Here is a 15,619-nt window from a genome sequence, read left to right as displayed (position 1 = left end):
AAACATGGCATAGGATAAATGCCAAATAGATTTTTTTTCCCTTGAAACAGAGTCTCGCTCTGTTGCTCAGGCTGGAGTGTAGTGGCATGATCTTGGCTCACTGCAACCTCCGCCTCCCGAGTTCAAGCGATTCTCCTTCCTCAGCCTCCTGAGTAGCTGGGACTACAGGAGTGCACCATCCATGCCCAGCTAATTTTTATGTTTTTAGTAGAGATGGGGTTTCACCATGTTGCCCAGGTTGGTCTTGAGCTCCTGACCTCAAGTGATCTGCCACCTTGGCCTCCCAAAGTGCTGGGATTACAGATGTGAGCCACTGTGCCTGGCCAGCAAATAGATTTTGAATTCATTTTTTAAAAATATTTCATTTTTGTAAGTTGGTAGTAATATACCAGTTTTATTACTGTACACTTGCTGGGTAGAGCTTAGAATTTTATAAAGAAGGATATATGATGAAACAAAGCAAGGAAAACCTACATATGCTGTTTTGTATTAAATTATCTAAATGTTATACATTATTTTACAAATTTATGTAAATGTTTGTGGCACCATCACATTAATTGTTGCATTTGCAGATTACTTTGTATTTGTACATTTTTTTTTTTTTTTTTTTTTTTTTTTTTTTTTTTTTAGTTTTCCTAATGTTTTCATGAGGAGCTTTCAGAAATAGAACTGTTGGGGCTTTAGCCTAAGACATTACAAAGCCCAGATTTCTCTAAACATGTAATTTCATGATATATAAGTTTGGGTTAACTTTGTTTTCAAAAGCCACTGTTTTTATGAGTTAACTTCTAAATGAAAGCCCTAGGACACTCTAGTGTCCAAGACAGCAAAGGACCCCTTTGATTTGATCTCACTAACTATCCCACTTTAGAACTCACTACTAAATCATTTTATGGCTTTTGATATGGTTTGGCTGTGTCCCCACCCAAATCTCATCTGAATTCTCATGTGTTGTGGGAGGTAATTGAATCATTAGGGGCAGGTCTTTCCCATGCTGTTCTCATGACAGTGAATAAGTCTCATGAGATCTGATGGTTTTAAAAAGGGGAGTTTCCCTGCACAAGCTCTCTTCTCTTGTCTGCTGTGATGTGAGATGTGCCTTTTGCCTTCTGCCATGATTGTGAGGCCTCTCCAGCCACATGCAACTGTAAGTCCAATAAACTTCTTTCTTTTGTAAATTGCCCAGTCTCTGAGATATCTTTATCAGGAGTGTGAAAACAAACTAATATAGCTTTCAAGTAATTCTCTTGGTTGTTGGTCACACTATGTTTATGTGACTACCTACCTCAATACACATTAAAATCTTGTTTCTTTCTTATCATTTCTGATTGTTTGTAAAGCTCCTTTCTCCCACTCCTAAGCAAAACCTATTCCCCTTTCAAGAGTGAGCTCCTAGCTCATTGTATTTTAGAGTTATCTGATCTTGTCTCCAGTTTCTCTCTCCACAATGATGTTCTATAGCATTTACTGTCTAAAACATTCATTTGTGTTTTTAATTATGTTGAATTTTATTAGCATCATGTAACTCAGAAATACAGATTTATTTATTTATTTTTGGATTTGAATCTTTTTTCTACTACTCATGTCCCTGTGGCCTTGGCCAAGTTACTTCTCTGAATTCAAGCTTCCTGAATCTGTTACATAGATTCAGAATGATACTGATCTTGTATGGTCATCATGAGGATTCGTATTCATATATAGCATATAGCTCCTGGAATACATAATATTCTTGTTAAGTAGGAGATAGTAATAGCAGTGCTATTAACTGGTGATATTATTTTCAATAACCTGTTCTCCCTGGCTTTGCTTGAAAGAATTATTAGCTATTGCTACATCAGTGATTTATATGGATCGTATTTTAGAGTTGCTCAGGTAGGAAGCAGTTGGGTCAAAAGCTAAACATACTTTTGATTCAGGAATGCTTTCTTAAAATTAGACTTTGTTTTCTTAATCCATGATATAATGCTGTGTAATGGCTCTTTAACTGGCAGCTATATAGGCAATTTCTCTATAGGATGCCTGAGACTTAGAAGAATTGGTGTTAATTATAAGACAGAAAGATGTGGATTAAGAAAAATTCTACTCAGACTTCAGCTCATGGTTGAACTTGGTATCATGATAACAAGAGGTCAAGTTACCTTGAATTAGGGTGCCTTCTGATTTGCCTGCTGTAGAGGAGGACTTCATATCTTTTGGAAGAATGCATGCAGGGTTTTCAGAGGTGACATGACTATCACTGTGTCACGTAGTTTATAAATGTTAAACCAGACCATCTCAAGTCTTTCAGATGTGAAGAAAATTCTTTCATTTGCTTTTTCCAATAGTCAAAACAGGAAATTAATTGTATTGAATTGAAAATCTAGAGGAATGTCAAGGAACACGATGTACTTAACCAGCGCACTGGATGGCACAATGAATCTGTGCCCAGGAGATAACCTATGGCCTAAAGAATGAATCTGTTTGAGAAGTAGAAATCTGCTAGGTTCTGGGAGACTCCTTATAAACATGGAAGGATTGAATTGCTGAACTTCAAATGGTTGTCACCTCTAGTTACTCCCTTCTGAATGCATCCTAAAATATCTTATTTCTGTTAGCTGCACAATGTCTGGTTCTTCACCCACAGAGTGTTTAATGGATAGATTTATGGACTTGGGTAATAAACTGAATCAGGGCCATCTCATTGTGTACACAGATTACTCCACTTGGCCTGAAATCAAAACCTCCCTATTCTTAGTCAACAGCTATGAACATCAGGTAAGTTTATGTTTCAGCATCCTAGGGCCTTGTTACATGTTTTGTTTGAAACTTAAAACTCTTTTTTTTTTCATTTCAGAGATAATTTCCCAAGAGATTTGTGTAGTTATGGATTCAAAAGAAGATAACAAACATGTAGGTCATCTTCTTGAAGAAGTGCTAAAAAGTGAATTAAATGTAAGTATTCAAAGACTGATTTTGATAAATTCTGATTGCCAAAAACTTTTATAGCATAAAGATATCTTTCTTGGAAAAAACCATAAAAATCCTTTAATCGTAATGTTCTTATTATTTTGCCTCGATGAGATCCTTTGGTCTGCCAGCAGTTAGGATCTGAAACATACTCTGTCACCCTTTTCATTCCTTTTGCGGATTTTCTTCTAGTCTCCATGTGTGATGTCCTTTAGGAAGCCCTGCCTGATGCCTGCACTCCCCAGAATAAGGCTGAGACTTGTCTTAAGAGGCATGGTGGCCAGTACATGCTAGATGCTTAGTAAAGTTTGTAGACTCTATGAAGATTAGAGAGATTAAGAAGAGGGAGGGGGAAAATAAGAGGCATGATGACAAAAGGTGAAATAATCATGATTTTGGAAAAGCGAGTGAATGTGAAGTGACCAACTTCGTGGTTAAACTCATATCTAATATTAGGTCTAGGAAGATAGAAGATGCAATAAGTGTGAGGGTGTCTATAGGAACTTTTTATAATTTTACCACCAAGCACTGCCATTAATCATTTTTATGACAACTTTCAAGCATTTTGTTGCCAAACTTATTTTTGTATATTTTAATTAATTACCCTGTTTTCATTAAAATATATAACTTCTAATCAGAGTTTATGTTAAACATGGGATGACCTTTTAACATCGTACATAATTCTCATCAAAAGCAGAGGGTAAAAGTTCATTTTAGCTTTGTAATTTTTTTTTTTTTTTTTTGAGATGGAGTCTCACTCTGTCACGAGGCTGGAGTGCAGTGGTGTGATCTCAGCTCACTGCAACCTCCATCTTCTGGGTTCAAGTGATTCTCCTGCCTCAGCCTCCACCACACCCATTAGCTGTGTAATTTTATCATGATAGTGCAGTTGGAAAGAGAACAGGCTCTGATATCAGACTGCTTGTATTTTGGATGTCAGCTCTATTTCCTAATTTCCTTGTCTGTACATTGAAAATGTTAATAACATCTACGTTCTAAAGTTGCTGGGTGAGTTGAATAAAATGAATATATTTAAAGTGCTTAGAGAAGCATCTGGCATGCAGTACGTTTTCAATGAATTTGAACTATAATTAAACTTTCAATGATAAGTTGACAGAGTGGTGTGACAGTATTAGATAGTACAGACTGTTAGTTCTCATACTTTAGTGCTATATAGATACATGAGTTGTTAAAATTAACAAATTAACCAGTGTCTTCTACCTCCTCCTTTCTGAAGAATCTAATTTGAATTAGTATGCTTTAACTTAAAGTTTATAGCTGAAAGATGACAGTGAACTTTCTACTGTATATATTCTTACATTCATGTCATTACCTACTATACTTTCTCCCTCAAACCATTATTCTTAGTCATATAAGTAAATATATATGTAATAGTCACTACAAATCCTTATGTTGATATCTTAAAAATCATTTCGGTTTTCTGGAACTAATCCTCCAATAGATGTTCTAGTGAAGGCTCATGGGCACAGTATTCCCAAGTTCTTCCATGTGAATAAAATTATTCTTTTGCTCAAAATCTTCAAGGTGGTTTTGGTTAGATTAAAAACAATCTTGATTCAGTAATTTTTTGTTGAGTATCTTCGATATGCCAATCTATTTTCTTTTGTCATAAAGTATTTTGGTCAAGTGTGATGAAAATCTGACTTTCTTTGTCTTATAAGTGATTTAGTCTGTTTGCCTGGATGCTCAAATAATTCTTTTCCTTTAAAGTCCATTTGTTTTACTACAGGTTTCTTAATTATGGTCATTTTGGCTGATATTGCTAGGTACATAGTAGATTCTTCTGTGTAGTTTCAAATATTTTTGTATGACATTATTTCTTCAGTATTTTCTGTTTGGTTACTTCAGTTTTCTTCAGAGATTCCTGTTGCCTGAAGCTTACATGTTCTTTGGCCATCTACAGCTATTACCTTCTCTTGAGTTTTTCTAATCTCTTAATTTCTTCTTAATTTTCTTACTTTCCATCTTTTATTTCTGTTCAGTCATTACCTTTTGTGTTTTTTTCTAATTTAGTCTTCATTTCTGAAATATTTTTAAAATTTTTTCTCTTCTCATCACCTTGTTTCTAAGTTATTCCAAGTCTGACTTTTATAGTTCTGTCATTTTCTTAATTTCTTTTAGCTTATTAAATATTGGGTTATAGTATTTGTTTACTTTATGACTGGGTGTTTCTGATGTGCATGTGTTTCCTGTAGGGATATTATTTTGCTTTTTAGTCTTTTCTTTTTCTTTCTTTCTGTCATTAATATATCAAATATATATATTTTTGAGACAGGGTCTTGCTCTGTCACCCAGGGTGGAGTGTACTGCTACTATCATGGCTCACTGTAGCCTTGGCCTTGGCCTCCTCAGCTCAAGCGATCCTCCCACCTCATCTTCCAGAGTAGCTGGGACCACAGGCACACACTGCAATGCCCAGCTAATTTTTTTTTTCCTTTTTGTAGAGAGAGGAGTCTCCATATATTGCTCAGGCTGGTCTCAAACTCCTGGCCTCAAGTGATCCTCTCACGTTGGCCTCCCAAAGGGCAGAAATACAGGCATGGCTGCTGCACCTAGCCCTATTGTTCCTTTTTAAGTAAAAGAGCTTTCTCTAGTTTTAGGAGGAAGGGATGAGTCAAAATAACACCTCTGTGGCCGTGCTTTGCCTATACTTTGTCTTTCCTTTGTTCCTAGTGCACCTCTTTTGGTCCATCTAGACTTCTCAGGTTGGTGCTTTAACATACTAGGGTGCTTCTCTTTATTGGTTTTGAATGTGCTTTGGACCCATACCCCCAGATATCCCTAGCAGAGAACCTTCATGTGGCTTCTTTGTTTTCAACTTTGAATTAAAGCCTACAAAGGATTTATCCCTTGGGAAAGGGATTTATCTATCTACAAAGGATTTATCCCTTGGAAAAGGGAAAAATCCTCCCTTGGGAAAGGATTTATCTAGTTTTATATACTTTTTCTCTTCTCTTATAAAGGTAAATTTATCTCATGACATTTTTCAGCTAGTTTTTGTTGCTATTCCCAGAATGGAATGGCCTGCTAAGGTATCCAGAAAGTATCTGATGATGATTTTGTTGCTTTCTGTCTTTCTTGGTTTACTCCCATTTTTTCCTACAGTTTCTTAAACTGTGTGTGTCTTTATATGTGCTACCAATTTATCCCTACCCACTAATATTATTTTTTTTAGACACTGTTTCACTCTGTTGCCCAGGCTGGAGTGCAGTGGCATGATTTCAGCTCACCACAACATACGCCTCCCAGGTTCAAATGATTCTCGTGCCTCAGCCTCCCAAATATTGGTTTTATAGTAGATAATGTCTGTAGGTTTTTGGTTTTGATATCCTACTTGCCTTTTCTGTTTTTATGAAGGGTCTGCAGAGATTCAAAGACTAAAATGATATTTCTAGGGTTCCAGAATCTTTTTCCCCTTTATTCTTTGTGTGCTCTCCTGGCCATTTATAATTTTTAAAGAGCACTTACATTTCTCTTTTAATTTCAAGTATTGAATTCGTCTATAAATATAGATAGACATAGCAAATTTGGAATTTTTAAAAAATTAGGTTTGACTTGAAGTTAGGGATTTCCTTCATATAATAAAACTAAGAAGTATTCATATATTCAAAAGTGAGAAAATCACCGTTCCTCAAAAATTTCTTAATTGTAATATCTTCCTTTTTGGAGATAAATTAGACTTTTTATTTATTTTTAATGAATAGCTAATGTAGAACTTCTAAAACTGAACTTTGGATGTCCTGTTATTTTACTCAGAGAATCTTGGTTCACCTTGAAAGGAGATAACATTCCTGCTAAGCCTTCCCTGGCTTCTAATTTGGTTAAAAAGAATTAAAAGTTTAAAAACCTGTTATACCACACAGACTTAAGAGAATGCTTTCTCTTAGAAACAGCCACAACAGGCTGGGTGCGGTGGCTCATGCCTGTAATCCCAGCACTTTGGGAGGCCGAGGCGGGCAGATCACGAGGGGAGGAGATTGAGACCATCCTGGCTTAACACGGTGAAACCCCGTCTCTATTAAGAATATAAAAAATTAGCCAGGCGTGGTGGTGGGCGCCTGTAGTCCCAGCTACTTGGGAGGCTGAGGCAGGAGAACGGCATGAACCCTGGAGGCAGAGCTTGCAGTGAGCTGAGATCACACCACTGCACTCCAGCCTGGGTGACAGAGAGAGACTCCGTCTCAAAAAATTAAATTAAATTAAATTAAATTAAAATTTTTTTAAAAAGAAAAAGAAACAGTCACAACACTGATTATGCAGTGTCAGGAGTAGTACTGAAATGGGTAGTTTCCCTGACACCTTCATAGGACTGGCTAAGGGGTTGGCTCATTAACCTCTTAACCTCTCATGGGACGGGGGGAGCATGCAGGTGAGCGGGTAGAGGGGCCAGGACAAGTGCTTCTGGGCACGCTGGCAGGAATAGAACTTCATGTGGCTCCATGACAGCATCTAGTGGGGTATCCATGACCCCTGAAGCCCCAGAAGACATGTGTTACATTGTGCTCTTTTACCTTTGCTCTCTACAAACAGCTTAAATGTTTAACAGCTCAGTGGAGGGTCAGGATGACAGCCTTTTGCACCAGCCCTCTTGGTACCAGAGTTCTTGTTCGGCATCTGGGAGGAATCAGGCCGCATCAGTTAATCGAAGGGTGGTGAATGTGGAGGATTTTATTGAGGAGTGGAAGTGGCTTTCAGTGGGATGGGGTGCTGGAAAGGGGATGGAGTGGAAAGGTGTTCTTACCCTGGAGTTTGGCTGTCCCCTGCTGAACTCTTCTCTGAGGTCCTACTGTCAAGCTGTCCTTCTGAAATCTCACCTTCAAGCTGTCCCTCTGAAGTCAAACTGCTTCTTTTTGACAGCTACTGCTTCTCTTCTAGCCTCTTCTGTTCCACTCTGCTGCCCCTCTGACACCACTCTGCTAGTGGAGCCTGGGGTTTTTTATGGGTACAGGATGGGAGGCAGGGCAGTCCAAAAAGCAGCATTTGTGTGGGAAAACAGGAATGCATGTTCTCACTTTGGGTCACAGTACCCAGGCTTAAGGGTGTGGCCCTCACCAGGGACTGCCCTCTTCTACTCAGTATTTCCCTGCCTCCTGTCTGTATCAGTACTATGCAGTTCTTTTCTCTTTAAAATAATCCTATGATTTCCCCCTTTTATTTTACAAATAGAAATACGGAAACTTGCAGTTTGATTTGCCTAATATCATGTAACTAGTGAATATAGATGCTAGTTGATTCAAAATGGTCTCTACTAATTAATATTCTTCTAAGGAAAGGTGAGATAAAAGACTGAGATTTTTAAGTTTGGCAAAGGGCTAATACCTAATGTCTGAAAGACATCCCCTTGGGAAAGGATTTATCTAGTTTTATATACTTTTTCTCTTCCTTTATGAAGGTAAATTTATCTCATGACATTTTTCAGCTTAATAACTTACAAACACAAAATGCAATGTATTCTAACATTTTCACCTCTCAAAGCTTTCATCCTACTTTGAAAGAATGTGTAAAAAGGATGATGTCACCACTATTGAAATCCTGGCATCTGTAGGGCAGATCAGTGTGGGTGTGGAGCTTCTCAACACATAATGGGAGGATTGTTTTGTTAACATGAAAAGAAAAAATGTTTTCCTTTGAAATTAAGGGAAAAGATTGGATATGTTTATTGTAATTATCTATACTAGAATTTTGCAACATACCTTACAGGTGAACCAAACATCTAACTTTAATGATGAACACCAAATACCTGGAAGAGGTTGTTAAAAAGTTAAGTAAAGAGCTAACTTGGGGAGAGGCACCTTTCCTTCTTCCCCCATTCACAGGCACTTTTCACTGATTCTTAAAGGACAGGGCTTTGCTGTCAGTCTTGCTATTTTCCTCTTCCATTTTCCTCAGCAGTTTGAAGTATTTCACAGACCTTACCAGCTTTGGAGATAGAGCTCTCCAGAGATAGATCAGGGTGGTAGTAGACAGTTGTAAAGGGACCTCTCTCACTTCTTCCCAATTTTCAGTAAATATCCAAAATAGTTTATACTACATACTGAACTGAAGGTAGTAAGGAATTTATAAGTAGGAAGATGTGATTTTATTCCTAAATTCTCTAGTTTATTTACCAAATAATAAATGCCTATCATGATATACTCACTAGATATGGGAAGTTGAACTGAACAAGTATGATTTCCTATTTCCAAGGAGCATATTGTCCAGTTGGGGATAAAAAAGTAAACGAATGCAAATTAAAATGTCAAATTGTGATGAATATTCTAAGGAAAACCTAACTGTGCTTATATAAAAGAGCCAGAGAAAGTGACTTAGATTGGGAGTGGAAGGCAGTAAGTGAAATCTCTTGGCAGACGTGGTATTTAACTTAAGCCTTTAAGGATAATAATTATCGATTTAAAGAACAAACCAGAAGTAACAGTATGTGAAAGGCACATAAAGAGCTTCGTTGGGGCACAGAAAGAAAGCGTCTGTGGTTGGAGATGGAAATGGAGTGGAAGTGGGAGTAGAAGGAGACAAGAAAAGAGCTGGGGACAGACCCAGAGACAGCCTTGTAGGCTTTTTATGTTGAGTTCACCACTTCTACTGTTACCATTGCTACTATTATCATTTATATATTGTTTTAAGGGGAAAATGAAGTGAGAGAAGACTTTATTTGAAAATGACATGATCCACTTTATCTTTACAAGAAGATTGTTTTGGCTGCTCCCTCTTAAAAGTACAGTTCTACAGAGGAAACCTCTGCAGTATTTGTTTTCGTACATCATGTCACCTTAAATGCATATAAGTGGGTTCAACCCAATATTCACTCCTGTAATAAAAGAATGGAACTCCTAAAGAATGCTGATCTATACTTTTAACAAACAGGGACTGTAGGGGCTTTTCACGTATTTTGGTTATCAACTCCTTCCTGTTTCCTGGAGCACATAATTTAATTATTGTTTTGAGTAATCACAAATGACAAGCAGGGTGTAACTGAAAATCATGTGTAAAGCATGCTTTGATTTTGTTGAGGCTGTTCTATGGTACTTAGTATTTTTTTTTTTTTTTTCTTATGCCCTCAAGGTTGTGTCCAGTGTATGGATCTATGCCTTTTATTATAGACCTCAGTAAATTCACTGTATGACATATTAGTCAAACAAAACATCAAAAATAGCACATGCAATAAAGAAAAGCAGAGAGAAGATAAACAGAGCAAATTAAGCCACAGCAGTATCCTAAGACCTATCCAAAACAGTTATTTTATGCTTATTTTGATACATATTATATTTAGTCTGAATATACAGGCTTTTCATTTGTTTGCACCTGAATACTGTATAGTCAACAATGAAATAACACTGGAAAGCTCCTTTTTTTCTCTTGCGCCTCTCACTCTGAATGGTACCACATTTATGTGGTGCATGCATGTGTATACAAGAATACAGAAACTAGCCAAAAACCATCTTATTGAATTCATTTGGTTTATTTGGTATGTTAGCCAGATTTCCTGAACAATTCTCCAGAGGTGGAAAGAAACTCCAAAATGATAGACCACCTAGTTGCAGAAGGTGGTATGAATTACATTCATGTTGTATTAAATAAAATTAACAGTTTATATTAATGACTGATTGTCATGGTTTTAAAATATTGAGGGAGCTAGGATGATTTGCTTTAAATGCTATTTTCTCTATTTTTTTCTTTGTATATTTCATGTATCTTCATCTTTTTAATTGTTTATATTCTTGAAATACAGGAACCTGTTGAAATATTACTCTTCCTAAAGGAACCAGATGGTTAATCTGTAAAAACGGTCTTTTGCATCTTGTCTGCTTAGAAATGAGGTCATTGCTTACAAGTTCTGGACAACCATTATACTAAGCTTATGAAATAAAAACAGAAACCAACCACCATCAATTTTTGGGCATGTATTGATAAAGTCAAGTCTTAGCCTTTAATTCAGGAATTTTTTTTTGATTTTACACAGAAAGTAAATATGTTCAGAGGAAAATTGATATAAAAAGTTGCCAAAGTTGTTTTTGTATGTAGATTATAGTTAACCGTCAGCAATTGATTTTGAAGAATGTTATATACTAAATTGCTTATGCTATTTAAATTGAGATGTAGTTTCAGAACTCAGTGATTTCACTTCATTTCATTAAATTTTTTTTCTCCAGTTATAGGATACATGATGTCTGCAAAGCATCTTTTTATGCTTATGTTATCCCTAATAATTGAGTTTGGAAATGTGTTTTATGTCAAGTGTTTGCGTGTAGTATAATTTTACTTTATAATGCCACAAAATAGATTATTTTGTTGTTCTGGTAGCTTTAGCTAAACAATGGTTCCAAGGTTTTGGTGGTTCTGGGACAACTGAATCAAATATACCACTTTGAGCTTATAACCACAGTAAATTATTCGTTATCTTGTTACCAGAGACCTTCTTTCCAAGGCCTACAACTTGTGTTAAAAAAAAAATCTTTATCTTTCTCTCTTACGTTGGCATTATATACCTTAAATGACTATTCAGCATATGAGGGTTAAAAAAAAGTCTATACAGCTTGATCCGTCATTTAAGATCTTCTGCTCTCTACACTGAACTTTTTGTCACAATGCTATTGCTGTTGTGGCTCAACATGTTTTGAAGCGATTAGTCTTCTAACTCTTGCACTCTATTCTACTGGATTGCATGCCTTCTCTATTTGTCAATTTTATGTTTTAAGGCTTAGTTGATTACTCTTTCCATGAAGTTGTCCCGAATCATTTTTTTTAGTTATTAGATCTCCTAAATTACTCATCAATAGTTGTGTCATTCTGCATATCCTGCTTATTATTTATCCGTTTGCACATCTCTTTCACCATCTCTTATCACTGATCCCTCACATAGTGCTGTGGAGATGGAAGGAGCCAGATAAATAGTTGTGATTAAAGATGAGAGCATGATGAACCGGCAAGCTCCTGGAGTACCTCTCTACCTGGCCAACAGCCAAATATGTTGCTGGAGATAAAGAGGTAGCCTCTGGCCATCATCCATCAATCATGGGACCGGTTGAGAAGAGTTTAAAACACAAAGCATACCCAAGAAGGTCAAACTGATTTTCTAACCAGAAGAAAAAACTATGTTCACAAAAGGAGGGAAGAGAAGGTGTTGGTAGCAGATGTTGCAGAGATTAGATGAGCTGGAGTTAGCAACAGTGATGAAATTGGTGGTGAGCAGCCTTCTGTCAGGAAAGAAAGACAGTGATGGAGAAATGAGCACTGCAGAGGGGACCTTCTTAGTGAAGTGAAGAAGATAATCCATAAGTAATATTTTAAAAATGTATTCTGTAGAATTTGCAGTAAGATTCTATGTTGATATTTGAATCTATTTTTTATATTGTCTAGAAATATACTGTTTAAAAAATATTCTGTGGTATATACATAGTTCTGAAACAAGTCACAACAAATTCAAAATGTAATTTATCCTTAGTATTTTTTAAATATTTTGAACCTCTAAGCTAAACAATGTATATTCAACAGGCTACTAATGAGTCATAATGGGAAAGTTGTATGAGAGGGAAATTTTATGTATAAATATTGCAAGTATACTTCTCATACAAGAGGAATATACCTTAATGAAAAATAGTTTGCTTATTACATAGGGTTTGATGGCAGTTTTCAGGTTGAACAAATATTGGGATGATGTTTGAATATTACTTGAAAGACTCTTGCGTGATTTTCTTGGGATTACATGTGAAAGGACTCTTTGGTAAGCTATTCATACATATTATAGCTGATTTTAATTTTCTTTATTTTCTATCATTTTGTAAAAATGAGGTGGAAAATGGAGGTTGTTGAGAACCTTTTTAATATTTCTTATCTAGACATTTTGAGAGCAATTGTAACATTTGCAGCACAATGTCAATCAATCATGTCATTTAAGTGATTGTCATTTTATCATCACATCATTTTAATATGGAAACAGGCTGCAATTGTACTTCTATATACAGTTGTCCCTCAATTTAGAGGGGGGTTCCAGGACTTACCTGTCTGCTCTACAAATGCCACAATTTATGGGTGCTCTAATCCCTTACCGAAAATGAAATAGTATTTACATATAACCTATATACATCCTCCTGTATACGTTAAATCATCTTCAGATTACATACAGTCTCTAATACAATATAAATGCTGTATAGTTACACTGTATTTTTATAAATTTGTATTTTTATTATTTATTTTTGTTTTTCAAATGTTTTTGACCCATGCTCGAATCCTTAGCTGTGGAACCAACCGATTCTGAAGGCAGACTACATTTAGGCAGTGTCTTTATTAGGAAAAATGAAAACTTTATGCATTTAAATTAAATTATGTTATAAACTTAGCAAGAATTTGAAGGAAAAAAGTTGAATTAATGAATTGTTTAATGTTAGTCATTTATGTTTGCCATACCAATAGATGTAATAAAGATAAAGGCAATGGCTTTGGTTCAGTAAGGTTGCAATTGTCTTTCATTTGCTAGAATAGGACACACTCCTCAGTAAATATCTACTCAAAATGAGAGAGGGCTTTTAGATTAATGTGGATTCAAATGATAGAAACTTGTTCTGGCTCAGAGTGTGATCCAGGCAACAGTTATATCAGTATCAACTGGAAGCTTCTTAGAAATGTTTATTCTTAGCTTTACCCCAAATCTAAAAGAATTAAAATCTGCATTTCTAACAGGATTCTCAGGAATTCCCATGGACATTGAAATTCGAGAAACACACATCTAAAATTTATTTCTTTTTCCCATTAGGCTACAAACTTCTTGAGGGAAGAAACCTGTCTAGTCATTGACATGGTCTCAGTATACAATTTAGTGTCTGGCTTGTAGCTATCAATAAATATTGGTCAAATGAATGAAATTATATTAATCTATCAATGGCTAAGATACTCTGTTCTTTGTGATTTTGTTTTATTTTTAATTAAGACAGATAGGATTTGTTCATTTTAACTTGCCAATTCTCAGCTTGCAAATGTTTTATGCATTACTAATACATATAAAAGGATTATATTACTGTTTGTATCTTTTTCACATATCATTAGTGATTTCCGCTAATAGGACAGAACATGCCTGCCAAACATGATTTATGAGTTAATGCCAGTCATTTCCCATCTACTACACATTGTCTTTTAGTTATAGTATAATCTGTCATGAAAGCTCAACAGAAAAAGGAGCAGGGTGGTATTTTGCAGCTTTACACTTTGTGTTGATACTATATAACTTTGGATGTATAATAAAACGGGGCTGGGTGTGGTGGCTCCTGCCTGTAATCCCAGCACTTTGGGAGGTTGAGGCAGGTGGATCACCTGAGGTCAGAGATTCGAGACCAGCCTGGCCAACATGGTGAAAGCCCCATTTTACTAAAAATACAAAAATTAGCCAGGCATGGTGGTGGGCACCTGTAATCCCAGCTACTTGGGAGGCTGAGGCAGGAGAATCGCTTGAACCCAAGAGGTGGAGGTTGCAGTGAGCCAAGATGACACCACTGCATTCCAGCATGGGTGACAGAGCAAAACCCTGTCTCAAAAAATAAAAAATAATAAAAAAAAATAAAACAGGAGCTTTAAATTATTTGTGTTAGGTGCTCAAGGTTCGTTAGCATTAGAGCTTGTCATTTTCCATTCCGTGGTCCTTGTAATGTTGCATCAGAACAATAGTTGGTTTTCAACATGAGTTTTAACAGTGAGAGAGGGACGCACAAAGGAAGACTTACCACAATAATGTCTTCTACCACCAACGGCTCAGCACACGTTTAATGCAGTGGGTGAGAAGCACTTGATATTACTTCGACATCAAATCTGAAGACTGAAATTGGAGGACACTTCTTAAGTACTTTATACCCTATCCAGGACCCAGAAACATCACTGTTAAGGGAATGTGTATACTGGCAATTAAGATTGTTAGTACTTAACTGACTTTCTCCAGAATACATGTTCCTCCCCCGCACCCCTTCCCCCTGGAGTTAACTTTGGGACATGTAGAATTACTCCTCTCTGGGTAAGGGTCTTGTGATGTCTGTGACAAGGTAATAGTACCTAGAGTAACACTGATGTCCAGTGTGCTTTGGAGGTTGTGTATGTGGACCTGGGAGTTTCAACAGGCCTGAGTCTGAGTGCTAGCTCCTTACTGGCTGTGTAATCTTTGATTAAACTTTTGTGCCTGTACAGCTTTATAACATGAGGATGATAATACCTGCCCGTGCATAGGTGTACTATGCAGTTTTAACAAGATAATTGTTGAAAGTATTTAGCACAGATTCTGGAAAGTTATAAAGCCTCAATAAATACAATATATTAAATGTAAAGGGATAATGGAGATATGATTTAAAGGGTCCTCTAAAAGTGGAAGTTAAGAAGTGAGTAGCGTTATAACAGCAAGCATTTAATAAAGCACTGTGCATTAGGTGACCCAAAACATGAATGTTATTGGGTCTTTACATATATTCAAAGATGAATGACTTGACAGCGTACACGTTAGACTTTAGACTTTCTGGAACAGCAGTTGCTGGGAAAAGTCCTTGGACTCAGACAGAGGCAGTGTCCACTGCATTATGTAGCACTGCAAATGGATCTTCTGGGCTGAATGTTAGACTCCAGTCTTTGTGCTGGGACTTTTAAGTTGCATAGTGAGGGAAGCACCACTCTCTTGTGTGATAAG

General features: G+C 36.5%; 1 protein-coding gene across 4 annotated transcripts in view; it reads left to right on the top strand.

Annotated features, from left to right (window-relative positions):
• The window catches only part of CRPPA (CDP-L-ribitol pyrophosphorylase A), a 328,621-nt gene that overhangs the window by 135,282 nt on the left and 177,720 nt on the right, over positions 1–15,619 (top strand). For all 4 annotated transcript variants that reach the window (XM_050785380.1, XM_050785382.1, XM_050785381.1 and 1 more), the window contains exon 6: positions 2,834–2,931. In XM_050785380.1, the coding sequence (XP_050641337.1) occupies positions 2,834–2,931 (98 nt within the window). The remainder of the gene's footprint in view (positions 1–2,833; positions 2,932–15,619) is intronic.

This window comes from Macaca thibetana, chromosome 3, assembly GCF_024542745.1.
Source record: "Macaca thibetana thibetana isolate TM-01 chromosome 3, ASM2454274v1, whole genome shotgun sequence".
Lineage (NCBI taxonomy): Eukaryota > Metazoa > Chordata > Mammalia > Primates > Cercopithecidae > Macaca > Macaca thibetana.
This window is presented reverse-complemented; position numbering and strand designations above follow the sequence as displayed.